The sequence below is a fragment of the Maylandia zebra genome, linkage group LG18 (assembly GCF_041146795.1).
Source record: "Maylandia zebra isolate NMK-2024a linkage group LG18, Mzebra_GT3a, whole genome shotgun sequence".
Classification (NCBI taxonomy): domain Eukaryota; kingdom Metazoa; phylum Chordata; class Actinopteri; order Cichliformes; family Cichlidae; genus Maylandia; species Maylandia zebra.
Genome location: NC_135184.1, coordinates 4,849,467 through 4,863,974, shown reverse-complemented (window position 1 = coordinate 4,863,974; position 14,508 = coordinate 4,849,467). Strand labels below are relative to the sequence as shown.

Sequence of the window (14,508 nt, the reverse complement as noted above, 5' to 3'; positions counted from 1 at the left end):
ACAAAATCTACAGTGATGTGGGACCATGATCTGTGGAGGGTGGCTAGAGGCACGCTGGTGTTCAGGCAAGCACACTTCTGCAAGGGCAGAACTTCCCTCAGACACGGGCTGAGCAAAAGCCTTTTTCAGTTCACAAAAAAAAAAAAAAAAAAAAAAAAAAATAGGCCGGTGGGTGAAAAGAAAAATACGCTTCGGCCTATGCTAATATCCCCTTCACCTCAGTTGCCCTACAAGATAGGATAATTTTTCTGTCTTATTGGGCAATGACTGTGGTGAGCAGCTGAAAATCAACAAGCATTACTTCAGGAATCCCCCGCAGCGAATCAACTCCCTGTAGAAGGGCTCTGGTGCTGAAGAAACTGTGTCACAGAATATTGGCTCAACAGTTGCAGCTGCAGACAGCTGCTGGACACTGTGGATAACTGAGCGGTTACAGGTGACTAAGCAGTGGAGGACCTGGAAAGTGAGGACGAGAATCAAGGGAGTCAGTATGATTAAGCCCCTTGAATGTGTTGAATCTTTCTGGCCAGTTGCTTCACCAAAAGGCAGATCACACAACAGCTCGTTTGAAAGTACTCTTCGTTTTTCAAAGAGCAGCAGGATTGTGGGGTCGCAAACTTTAAAGGCTGTGCAGAATTTCATTAGGGCGGAAAGATGTTGATTCAGGCTTTTGGAACACAATTTAAACCCAAACACAAAATATTCAGTAGATGAGTAAGGTTTGTTGCCGACAGTTATATTGAACATATGCAGGCCAAAAGCCAACAAAGATAAATAAAGACGAAGACTCCCGGGGCACTTCTGAAGAATCACCAGCTCCTCCTCCTTTATTATATAATTTTTCAAAGATTTATTTCCTTAATTATGTCCAAATCAAATTTTTCTTAAAAACTTTGCTTCCTCTATGATAATCAACACTTGTCTTGCATAACTTTCTGGGATTTCTTCTAATGACCTCTTCAGCCATTATCTTTATAGTTTATTTTGACAGGTCTTGACTGAGGTGAGTTCATAGGGTCAGGAATAATGGCTGTTATGTCAGCTTTACAGTGAGAAGCAATTAATACTACTTCAGATTTTTATTCCTTTAAAACAATTTGCACTACCAAATGTAAGGTACAAGTTTTCGTAATTAGGCTATCCTCGGATACAGGAGGAACAATGCGGTTTTCGTCCTGGTCGCGGAACACTGGACCAGCTCTCTATCCTCTCGAGGATACTTGAGGGTGCATGGGAGTTTGCCCAACCAGTCTACATGTGTTTTGTGGACTTGGAGAAGGCATTCGACCGTGTCCCTCGGGGTGTCCTGTGGGAGGTGTTGCGGGAGTATGGGGTGTCTGGCCCATTGCTACGGGCCATTCGATCCCTATACAACCGTTGCAAGAGCTTGGTTTGCATTGCCGGCAATAAGTCGGACTCGTTCCCGGTGGGTGATGGGCTCCGCCAGGGTTGCCCTTTGTCTCCGGTTCTGTTCATAACTTTTATGGACAGGATTTCTAGGCGCAGCCAAGTGGCGGAGGGCTTTCGCTTTGGTGGCCTCAGAATCTCATCTCTGATTTTTGCAGATGATGTGGTTCTGTTGGCTTCATCGGGTGAGGGCCTCCAGCTCGCACTGGAACGGTTCGCAGCAGAGTGTGAAGCAGCGGGAATGAGGATCAGCACCTCCAAATCTGAGGCCATGGTTCTCAGCCGGAAAAGGGTGGAGTGCCCACTCCGGGTCGGGGATGAGTTCCTGCCCCAAGTGGAGGAGTTCAAGTATCTCGGGGTCTTGTTCGCGAGTGATGGGAGAAGGGAGCCGGAGATCGACAGACGGATTGGGGCTGCAGCTGCAGTAATGCGGACGCTGCACCGGTCCGTCGTGGTGAAGAGGGAGCTGAGTGTAAAAGCGAAGCTCTCAATTTACCGGTCGATCTACGTCCCTACCCTCACCTATGGCCACGAGCTGTGGCTAGTGACCGAAAGAACAAGATCGCGGATACAAGCGGCAGAAATGAGCTTCCTCCGAAGGGTGGCTGGCCTCTCCCTTAGAGATAGGGTGAGAAGTTCGGCCATACGGGAGGGGCTCAGAGTAGAGCAGCTGCTGCTCCACATCGAAAGGAGCCAGCTGAGGTGGTTCGGGCATCTGGCAAGGATGCCCCCTGGGCGCCTCCTGGGCGAGGTGTTCCAGGCATGTCCCACCGGGAGGAGGCCCCGGGGCAGACCCAGGACACGCTGGAGAGATTATATCTCTCGGCTGGCCTGGGAACGCCTTGGTATTCCCCCGGATAAGCTGGAGGAGGTGGCTGGGGAGAGGGAGGTCTGGGCCTCTTTGCTTAGGCTGCTGCCCCCGCGACCCGGCCTCGAATAAAGCGGATGAAGATGGATGGCTATTCTACAACTTTGGACAGCTTGGACCTTCCAAATGACTCATATAGATAAAAATAATTACCAGATGCATCTTTGTCTAGTTTCCACCACACATGTCACAAACCTGTCAAAATGGAAAACAGCACTGTCAAAGTTACTTTTTTTTTTTTTTTAGATCCAAATTTTTAAAGCTCAAAACAGCAGCTGGGTATCAACAGGTGTTCACATAAAAGTACGATATAAACATAGATACTGACATAAATATATGGGTCACAAACAATTCGAGTAAATGGATCAATTGCTTAACAGTGTCATTCCCTGTAAATTCCCCTTCCCCTTCCTTTAATTACCAGATTCCACATCATTCCTATCACACCCACAGGCTTTGCCATGAGACTGGGCTGGGCTGGGCAATCTCCGAAATCATCGAAGAACTTCTGCAGGCTCTATCTTGACAAACCAGCCATACAGTGGGGCAAAAAAGTATTTAGTCAGCCACCGACTGTGCAAGTTTCCCCACTTAAAATGATGACAGAGGTCAGTAATTTGCACCAGAGGTACACTTCAACTGTGAGAGACAGAATGTGAAAAAAAAAAAATCCATGAATCCACATGGTAGGATTTGTAAAGAATTTATTCGTGAATCAGGGTGGAAAATAAGTATTTGGTCACCTCAAACAAGGAAAATCTCTGGCTCTCACAGACCTGTAACGTCTTCTGTAAGAAGCTTTTCTGTCCCCCACTCGTTACCTGTATGAATGGCACCTGTTTGAATCCATCATCTGTATAAAAGACACCTGTCCACAGCCTCAAACAGTCAGACTCCAAACTCCGCCATGGCCAAGACCAAAGAGCTTTCGAAGGACACTGGGAAGAGTGAATCTACAATAGGCAAGCAGCTTGGTGTGAAAAAATCAACTGTGGGAGCAATCATCAGAAAATGGAAGACATACAAGACCACTGATAATCTCCCTCGATCTGGGGCTCCACGCAAGATCTCATCCCGTGGGGTCAAAATGATCATGAGAACGGTGAGCAAAGATCCCAGAACCACACGGGGGGACCTGGTGAATGACCTGCAGAGAGCTGGGACCAAAGTAACAAAGGTCACCATCAGTAACACACTACAACGGCAGGGAATCAAATCCCGCAGTGCCAGACGTGTTCTGCTGCTGAAGCCAGTGCATGTCCAGGCCCGTCTGAAGTTTGCCAGAGAGCACATGGATGATACAGCAGAGGATTGGGAGAATGTCATGTGGTCAGGTGAAACCAAAGTAGAACTTTTTGGTATAAACTCAACTCGTCGTGTTTGGAGGAAGAAGAATACTGAGTTGCATCCCAAGAACACCATACCTACTGTGAAGCATGGGGGTGGAAACATCATGCTATGGGGCTGTTTTTCTGCCAAGGGGACAGGACGACTGATCCGTGTTAAGGACAGAATGAATGGGGCCATGTATCGTGAGATTTTGAGCCAAAACCTCCTTCCATCAGTGAGAACTTTGAAGATGAAACGAGGCTGGGTCTTCCAACATGACAATGATCCAAAACACACCGCCCGGGCAACAAAGGAGTGGCTCCGTAAGAAGCATTTGAAAGTCCTGGAGTGGCCTAGCCAGTCTCCAGACCTCAACCCCATAGAAAATCTGTGGCCGGAGTTGAAAGTCCATGTTGCTCGGCGACAGCCCCAAAACATCACTGCTCTCGAGAAGATCTGCATGGAGGAATGGGCCAAAATACCAGCTACTGTGTGTGCAAACCTGGTAAAGACCTATAGTAAACGTTTGACCTCTGTTATTGCCAACAAAGGTTATGTTACAAAGTATTGAGTTGTATTTTTGTTATTGACTAAATACTCATTTTCCACCCTGATTTACGAATAAATTCTTTACAAATCCTACCATGTGGATTCATGGATTTTTTTTTCACATTCTGTCTCTCACAGTTGAAGTGTACCTCTGGTGCAAATTACTGACCTCTGTCATCATTTTAGGGGGGGGGGGGAACTTGCACAATCGGTGGCTGACTAAATACTTTTTTGCCCCACTGTATATCTGAAGATTAAACCACTACATTCTTGGCTAAAAAAATATATTGATAGTGTATTTGGTGACACACAAACAGGGTATTTCAAAGTACAGTTCAGTTAGTTTCCACATGCCAGTTGTTGGTGTGGAGAAACGCCCAGAAAAAAGAATGGCAACCCGGCCAAAGCAATGGTTTTGACTCGAACAGCGTTTACCCCAAACCTCTATTTATTGACACATTGAATTGAATTATTTAATGGTGTATTTAATCAATTCATTTTTGTCACTTCTATCCCTCCATTCCTCGATATGTACACAGCCATTTTTTAAACAGATATTCTCTAGTGTATTTTTGAGAAATTCTTTTTGCATCAAGACAAAAAGTATCTCAAGCACTGTTCAAAGAGAACCTTTAGCCAAGTCAAAGCCCACAAATAAAAAAAAAGGCAGAAAAAAGTTAGTTTTTTTTGTCCACAGGTAAACATAGAAATTGAGCTTCTGAAAACCTTTTGAAAATAAAGTTTTGTCAGACGCCGAGTTTCCAAAGATCCAAACACTTTGTTTTACCATCAACATTTTCTAAAAATTAAACTTGGCACGCAGTATGGTTTCCTATATGCATTTTCAACTGTACTGAAGAACTAAATTTTTTCCCACAGGTGTTACAACAATGTGGTTTCTCACCTGTATGACATTCCATGTGCGTTTTCAAATGGTCCTTCCGATTAAATCTTTTCCCACAGGTGCTACACGAATGCGGCTTCTCACCTGTATGATATTCCATGTGCATTTTCAAATGTTCCTTCCGATTATATCTTTTCCCACAGGTGCTACAAGAATGCGGCTTCTCACCTGTATGAATTTGTATGTGTCTAGTCAGGTGTGACTTCCGACTAAATCTTTTCCCACAGGTGCTACAAGAATGCGGCTTCTCACTTGTGTGAATTTTCATGTGTATTTTCAGATTTGTTACTACATTAAATCTTTCCCCACATATGCTACAAAAATATGGCTTCTCACTTGTGTGAATTCGCATGTGACTATTCAACTGCCCCTTCTGACTAAAGCTTTTCCCACAAGTGGTACAACAATGCGGCTTCTCACCTGTGTGAATTTTCATGTGTTCAGTTAAATATGCCTTTAGAGTAAATCTTTTCCCACAGGTGCTACAACAATGTGGCTTCTCACCTGTGTGAATTTTCATATGTCGATTCAAGTTTTCCATCCTTTTAAATATTTTCCCACAGGTGCCACATAAATGTACTGTCTTGGAATTTTGAACTGGCAGCTCTGATACGATTTCCTCCAACCTATTTCTGTGTAAGTTATCATCCTTGCTTTCATCCTGATCTGTGTCAGGAGAGTTGTGAGAAAGGAGCTGGTCACTACTTAGGTCTGGTTCACCCTGGTCACTTTCTTTACGAGCAGGAAAAGTTTGAGTCTCTTGCTTTCGTACAAACGGTTTTCCCTCTTCAGTGGTACTGAGTTCCTCCTGTTCCCCTTTAATCTGCAAAAGATCCTCCTGTTCTTTACAGTCATGTTGTGGAAAATCTGAAGGGACAAAAAAACAAAACATATATTTTAGAAATTACAAGGTAACCTTAGCCATTAGCAGGTCTCCACATGGTAAGCATGTCGCTCAGATAAGCCAATAAAAGGCATGTTGGGGGAGAAGCTGTTTTGCTGACTCAGTGAGACCATTTTGGCTGCTCATTTACAAACTATGATAAACACTCTTCTTCTGTGATCAATTTAAGTTTGGAATCGTACATTTAAAAAAAAAAAAAAACGAACATAAATATTTAACAATATTTATCCCAAACCGTAATGTCATAAAGTATTTTTTTTTCCATTCCATGCTGCAAGGGAAACCTGGAATTCTTTAAACTGACTGAAAAAAATAAAATGAAAATCGATGAGGTGGAAACTTTAAACTCAAACACTTCACTTCTTGCTTTCTGCTCAGTTTTTGTATCATTTAATGGAGGAAATCTAATTTATGAAAATAAAAAGATAATCAAACATTAGGGGCAGTTTCAAAACAACACAAAAATTCAGCTATAACAAAAACTGTGAGATTCTCATAAAAATTACTCTGACTAATAATTCCAGGGTTTTGTTGTCTTCTAAATGTGATAGTGGCTTTTCCAGCTCTTTTAGTTTAATTATTAGGGGCGATCGTGGCTCAAGAGCTGGGAGTTTGCCTTGCAATCGGAAGGTTGCCGGTTCGAGCCCTGGCTTGGACAGTCTCGGTCGTTGTGTCCTTGGGCAAGACACTTCACCCGTTGCCTACTGGTGGTGGTCAGAGGGCCCGGTGGCGCCAGTGTCCGGCAGCCTCGCCTCTGTCAGTGCGCCCCAGGGTGGCTGTGGCTACAATGTAGCTTGCCATCACCAGTGTGTGTGAATGGGTGGATGACTGGATATGTAAAGTGCTTTGGGGTCCTTAGGGACTAGTAAAGTGCTATATAAATGCAGGCCATTTACCATTTATTAAGAGAAACATTAATAAAACTCTTCAATTTAACCAGTTTGCCTCCCCACCTCCTTTTTTCAACCCGGACACTTTTTGTTACTTTCCCTCATCTCCCGGACCTTTTAGGGAAACGTAACACAGGGTGTTGTGCGATTGTTGTGGTTTCTTTCTAATATTGTAGAGTCTTTACCTTACAGTATAAAGCCTTCAGGACACCGTTGTTGGGATTATTTCCCTATATGAATAAAACATATTGGGAATGAGTGAAAAAGGTCGTGTTACACAAGCTAAAGAATTATTTATCCACAAATCATAGTGGGAGTTGATTAAAAAGGATATGGGACACTTTTCTGTAATAATGCCATACGACTGCACACAAGCAAATGCAGAACTTACCGCCACATAAAATCCTTCCTAACTATTAGGGTTGTGTGACTGAACGCATATATAGACTATCGACGATAGGCTGAGCCCATAGGAGATTGTTTTTACACGGGCAATTTATTTATTTATTTGCCCATGAGTACGTTTGCTATTAATGATGGAGCTAATAGAAGGAGTCAAAAAATAATAAATAAATAAATAGTGCTGTTTTAACAGCACCCCCTTTCATCTTCAAATAAATGCACCCTCCTCAGAGTGCGCCCAAGTGCTTGTTGATAGAGCTGTAGAAGCTGGTGATAGCCGAGCATACTGAGCAGGATGGTGGACACGTACGTTCTCATGCAAGTTAGTCGTGTTTAAGCACTTTGCTCGCACGACACGTCTCCACAAGCGGCACACGGCTTTGGTTACATCCTTAGTTCTCATCTTGTTTAAAGCCTTTATATTTTTCTAGTTCTGTCAAAGTCCCTGAAATGTCTCTGTCAACGCATTTCGGGCAGTTTGTCCAAAGTTTGTTCATTTTGTACTCCAGATGGGTTGAGTGAGTTAAAAGTTTTAATTGGTGGCACACCAAAAACATAACTTAAAGTTTCTTTCTTTCTTTTTTCTTTTTTAAACATGCTGTTGTCAAATATAGGTCACTTGAAAAATGTGGCCAAAAAAAGAAAGAAAAGTATTACATGCCTAGTTAATTTCCTGTTATTAAATTTGATATTCACTGTAAGTGCGCCTGCAGGTGCAGGGGCGCAGGACAGGCAAAGGAGTGACGACTGCAATTCGTGAGGGACAAAGAAAGTGACAATATGAATGGCAAAAATGTATATGCAGGAATAATTAAAAAGTTGATGTGTCAACTCATTGTAGGGAGTCTTCCTCTCTCTTGTACTCAACTTAATTATTTCCAACATAGGACAGTCCTGACAAGGGCGACACTGTGAGGGCTACACATTTTGGCTCTTAGAATATTACATCATGTTTCCTTATTGCAGTTGGACCTTAGATTCTCCATGTGTCTCTATAACATACCTCTGAGGTCTGATAAGGATCCAACAGGAGTTAGATTTCTTAACACAAAACTGAGTCTGTCTATTAAAGTTTTGCATACCTATTCTTTCCAACTTTACTTCAGGGTTCCACATGATGTCCAGCTCCTGCCCAGTCCAGACGAGGACGTCTTTGGTTTTTGGCTTCAGTGAAAGCTGCTCTTCTTCCTGATTGAGGGAGATTTCCTCCTGTTCCTCTTTAGTTTCTGGAAGATCTGGGTCCTCCTGGTTGAGACTGGAGTTCCTCTCCTGGCTACAGTTTTCCTTACAATCATGTTGCTGTGGGAGGTCTTGACGGACACAACACACAAGAAAAAATTAACACTGTGAGCAGGTCTCTCAGATATGTGAGCGATATTTAAATATTCTCTCTCATGCAGTGAACAGCAAAGAATTCTGTTTACATACAGAAAGTCATAATTTATGAGGCGTACAGCTCGCTACTCCAACTTGGTCCTTGTGGGTATTTTTCTACATTCTGCATACAGTTCTGGGTCAACCTGACTTAAATCTATATGGAGGAAATTTTTGTTTTTTATTAAACAACAGAAGATTTTAAACCCAGTTTTTATTTTACTGTGCTAACAGAAAACACGTCTTAGGTGAGGTAGTATGCCAGGTGGTAATGCATGTGTCATTGTGAGCTCTCTTCCTGAGGAGTCAACTCTGATATCATCGCCTGATGTTTTAATATGAGTCTTATTCATTTCTGTATTATGAAATCTGTATATTACAGTTTTACATACCTGTTGTGGTCAGCTCTACTCCAGGTTTACACAACAAATCCAGCTGTTCTCCGGTCCACACATCAATTTCTTCAGCCTCCTGCTTCTGTTCAAGCGGCTCTCCTTCCTCACTGCTGCACATTTCCTCCTCCTGTACCTCTTTAGTCTGTGGAGGCTCTGGGTCCTGCTGGTGGAGACTGGAGCGCCTCTCCTGGTCAAAGACCTGCTGATCACCTTCGTGTTCAGCAAAGGGACAGAAGAAATCAGTAACTAATGTGATCACAAGAAAGATCAAGAACAATTAAAAGGGAGTTGAGAACTAAGCTTATGGTTTCACGGCCTCTTGCGTTCTTGCAGATGTTGCCACAGAAACATTCACTCCTGGCCATTTTTTCACTGGGCGACACTGATAACCTTAAAGCCGTCTGGGGTCTAATTTTTAAAAGTGACCGCCAGTGATCGTCACAAAATGTGCAAACAAACAAAATAAACAAATGAACAGCAGCATGATCTGAATATGATCATGAAAGCTATTGACCAAGCATCATTTAGGCCGCCTGGTAATTTTTGGTCATTTTGGCTGTAAACTGGCCAGAAATCAAACTAAAAGTGAATACTTTTGCCCCCTGGCACTCATTTTACATTATTGTATTGTTATGGCAATGAAACAACAGTTTAAAGTGAAAAAAAAAAGGACTGTTTTTTTCAGATTTATAGTTAAGTGGAAACTGATATTGTTAGGTTTTGTATTGTTGATTGTCATTTATGCTTAGAAATATCTACTTATATATGCTTAGAGTTTTATAATTAGTTTTAGATTGGTAGAGGTTTGATCCGTAATAGTCTGCATTCCAGAACACTCTGGGAGCATGGGAGAGGTCGTACCTTCTCTTATTGTTTTATGGTAGGATAAACGTGGCTATATCTGTTTTAGGCTAAGTGCCTTTTGTTTAGATGAACTGCTGGACTTCCAGACCAGCAGGTTTAGGGAAGTCATTTATGGACACACACACACACACACACACACACACACACACACACACACACACACACACACACACACACACACACACACACACACACACACACCAACTTGGTCCTTGTGGGTATTTTTCTACATTCTGCATACAGTTCTGGGTCAACTTGACTTAAATCTATATGGAGGAAATTTTTGTTTTTCATTAAACAACAGAAGATTTTAAACCCAGTTTTTATTTTACTGTGCTAACAGAAAACACGTCTTAGGTGAGGTAGTATGCCAGGTGGTAATGCATGTGTCATTGTGAGCTCTCTTCCTGAGGAGTCAACTCTGATATCATCGCCTGATGTTTTAATATGAGTCTTATTCATTTCTGTATTATGAAATCTGTATATTACAGTTTTACATACCTGTTGTGGTCAGCTCTACTCCAGGTTTACACAACAAATCCAGCTGTTCTCCGGTCCACACATCAATTTCTTCAGCCTCCTGCTTCTGTTCAAGCGGCTCTCCTTCCTCACTGCTGCACATTTCCTCCTGTACCTCTTTAGTCTGTGGAGGCTCTGGGTCCTGCTGGTGGAGACTGGAGCGCCTCTCCTGGTCAAAGACCTGCTGATCACCTTCGTGTTCAGCAAAGGGACAGAAGAAATCAGTAACTAATGTGATCACAAGAAAGATCAAGAACAATTAAAAGGGAGTTGAGAACTAAGCTTATGGTTTCACGGCCTCTTGCGTTCTTGCAGATGTTGCCACAGAAACATTCGCTCCTGGCCATTTTTTCACTGGGCGACACTGATAACCTTAAAGCCGTCTGGGGTCTAATTTTTAAAAGTGACCGCCAGTGATCGTCACAAAATGTGCAAACAAACAAAATAAACAAATGAACAGCAGCATGATCTGAATATGATCATGAAAGCTATTGACCAAGCATCATTTAGGCCACCTGGTAATTTTTGGTCATTTTGGCTGTAAACGGGCCAGAAATCAAACTAAAAGTGAATACTTTTGCCCCCTGGCACTCATTTTACATTATTGTATTGTTATGGCAATGAAACAACAGTTTAAAGTGAAAAAAAGGGAACTGTTTTTTTGTTTTCAGATTTATAGTTAAGTGGAAACTGATATTGTTAGGTTTTGTATTGTTGATTGTAATTTATGCTTAGAAATATCTACTTATATATGCTTAGAGTTTTATAATTAGTTTTAGATTGGTAGAGGTTTGATCCTTAACAATAACCACATGACTGTCCCCGCCACTCACACATGACCCTACGCTGTGTCACTGCATCATTTCATGTCTGGCACTGATCACCACCTGCACTCATGTATATATCCTTCTACGTAGCACTCTTAATTCTTATTCTCATGTATATATCTAATGTATATCTCATGCACATATCTTTCTTTCTACATAGCACTTTAATTCTTATTGTTTGCACTGAAGCACCGCAGCAAATTCCTAATGTTGTAAACCTCAACATCTGGCAATAAACCCATTCTGATTCTGATTCTGATTAATAGTCTGCATTCCAGAACACTCTGGGAGCATGGGAGAGGTCGTACCTTCTCTTATTGTTTTATGGTAGGATAAACGTGGCTATATCTGTTTTAGGCTAAGTGCCTTTTGTTTAGATGAACTGCTGGACTTCCAGACCAGCAGGTTTAGGGAAGTCATTTATGGGGTCACACACACACACACACACACACACACACACACACACACACACACACACACACACACACACACACACACGGTACTCTTTGTATGTAGACGTCGTATGTTAATGAACCTATGTATATTCATGTAACCTCAATAAAAGAGCAGTGCTACGGGGGAGCGGACGAGAGCAACTGGTTTGTCCGGTTCTCTCCCGCGCACGAGAAACATGAAGAACTTTGTCTTGCTTTGCTGTGTAATTATATCGTCTTAAACGTTCAAGCGAATAGGTTCAAGCTACAAACCTAATATTAATTCAACAGGAACAAACGTAACACAACATCAACTATACTAAATATGTACAATAAAGTTTTTGAGCAATGGCCACTCAGTTTTTTAAATTTCGAGGCCTTTTTGGAGCGTTGCCACTTTTCCATACATGTGATTGGACCGTCACTGCTCGTGTTTTCTAATGATGCACCGTAAAGTTTCGTAAAGCTCTTCTTCGTGTCTTTACTTTATTGAGCCCCGTGGGGAAATTGCTCTCTGCATTTAACCCATTCACTCAGTGAAGCAGTGGGCAGCCATTGGGCGCCCGGGGAGCAGTGTGTAGGGACACCAAACATCCCCGTAAAACTCAGCCTCTCTTCTTTCAGTAACCCTGTAATTTCTTTTTCTAGCTTAAATAGTCGATAAGTTACGGTAGTGTGAAGCGCACATGGTAAAATCTAAGCAGAGTTGAGTTCCCGCAAGGATCCCGCAACCCCCATTCCTCCACAAATTTACACACCTGTATTGTGTGACTTTATCCCGGGTCTGATATCCAGCGGTCTTAGCTGACGGATCTCCTCCTCATACCGGACGATCGTTTTTTCAAACTCTGAGAAGATTTGTTCTGCGGCAGCAGTTAATCTCTCCTTGATAACCTCTCGCAGATACTGGACTGAAGACATTATTGGGACAACAACTGATACCGCCAAATCAAAGTCTTCAAATATAACTCGCGATGCAAGCGCTCAGTGACGTCATTTCCGCTATTCTTCTTCGATCTTAAGCTGGAAGTATCAAAGGCGTAATACTGCCCTCATCAGGTCAGTCTAACAAAAATCAAGTCCTGACATAAAGTCTGGTACTTTGGAGAAACCTGGATAAAGAATTTATCATTTAACATTAAAATATAGATCAAAGCTCAAAACATTATGAAAGCTTCGTGAATTAGAGTGTTTTCTGTTTCTTTGAAACACAGACAATAGTACATTTAATAAACAGAAAAGGGTCGATTTCATTTTAATGAACTCAGCAATGTCTCCAGCGTTGTAACGAGAAAGTCCAGCATAAAGCAGCTGAGTGAATGTGGTCTGGACTCTGTGGAGGAGAGTCATGGTTTCAGAGACGCTGTAGAAGGACAAAATACCTGCTCTGTGATCCAGGTACACTCCTACTCTGGAGGAACGAGGACCTGAGACAGATAATATTCTTGTATGTGATTGCTACACATACTCCCCCACTCCACCTCCCAGTAACAACATACAGTCAGACTCCCTCTACTAAACACTGGACATCGTTCAATGTTTATATTGAGTCTTTAAGTCCATGACCAATTCTGTACATATCCAAACTTGGTCCACAATTTTGACGTCCAACCATGACATCAATATGATGTTCAACATTGGACTGGTTAATCTTTTATGCATACCGAAGGTGAGCAGTAAAAATGTGATGTTTTGAGATTTACCCAGGTCTTAAAAATGAAAGATACCCACATGTTTAACAATGTCTAAAATTCTTAGTCATATTTGCTCAATTCAGCATACAATCTGAAAGAAACTAGCCTTTTCTTCATTTTTCTTACGACAACACTTCATGTTAAAGAGTTTGGTACACATGTTATTTTCACGAGTTGTCTTATGCAGTACCATATAGTCAGGCCAGATCAGGATCTCCTTCAGTTTAACTACCAGTCCCACCTCAGACCTGAGGACACCATCATCTACCTACTCAGTTGTGTCTACACCCATATGGGCCAGCTGGCAAGCAGTGTGAGGGTCATTTTTATCTTTTCCAGTGCATTTATTATCATCAAATTCAAATTTCATTTGTCACGTACACAGTCATACACAGTACGATATGCAGTGAAATGCTTAGACAACTGCTCGTAACCTAAAATAAAAGACTATGAATAGGATAGGGAAAAAATAGGAAAATTAAAATGAAGGGTAAATTTAACTAGGAAAGAATAAAATATAAAAATTAAAGTTACAAATAAAATAACCGTACAACAAATACAAGTACAAATACACAATACATAAAATACACAATATAGAAAATATATAAGAATATATGAAGAAATATGGAACAATAAAAGCAGCTGTACGAGTAATAAATGGTAATGAAAGAAATGTAATGTCCAGGGTTGTGCAATCCACATATTTAAGTGTCTGTAGTGTCTGTAGTGTAGTGCAGTCTGTAGTGCAAATATGCTTAAAAGTGATTTATTTAAGCGACTTGTGATAGAGTGATTTGATTAATCAATAACAAGATGGCAAATGTAAACAAATGTAAACAAATGTCCAGAATGTCCAGTGTGTGTGTAAAAACCATATTTGTGGGTCAGTACTATGTGGTGGTGTGATTGAGAGACCGTATCGCCTGCGGAAAGAAGCTTCTCCGGCTTCTCAGGCCAATCGTCCTGGGAGATAAGCTGACTGAGATGCAAGTGGATGCCTCTCCTGTGTCCTGGATTTTTGAGTATCTAACACAAAATGTGCTTCTTCAACATTATGTGTCTCACAAGGTGATCAGCAACACAGGGGCACCACAAGGAACTGCCCTCTCCCCATCACAGACGTCAGCCACTGCACAGACCTGCCATGT

At 41.9% G+C, this 14,508-nt stretch overlaps 1 protein-coding gene across 1 annotated transcript; it reads right to left on the bottom strand.

Moving 5' to 3' along the window:
* Positions 1–4,580: 4,580 nt before the first annotated feature.
* Positions 4,581–12,681, bottom strand: LOC112434540 (uncharacterized). The gene is made up of 5 exons (XM_076877113.1): positions 12,425–12,681; positions 10,388–10,597; positions 9,020–9,232; positions 8,336–8,563; positions 4,581–5,924 (listed from the first exon to the last, which is right to left on the bottom strand). The coding sequence occupies exons 1-5, from the start codon at positions 12,585–12,587 to the stop codon at positions 4,960–4,962; spliced, it is 1,779 nt and encodes a 592-aa protein (XP_076733228.1). The 5' UTR covers positions 12,588–12,681; the 3' UTR covers positions 4,581–4,959.
* Between the last annotated feature and the right edge of the window lie 1,827 nt (positions 12,682–14,508).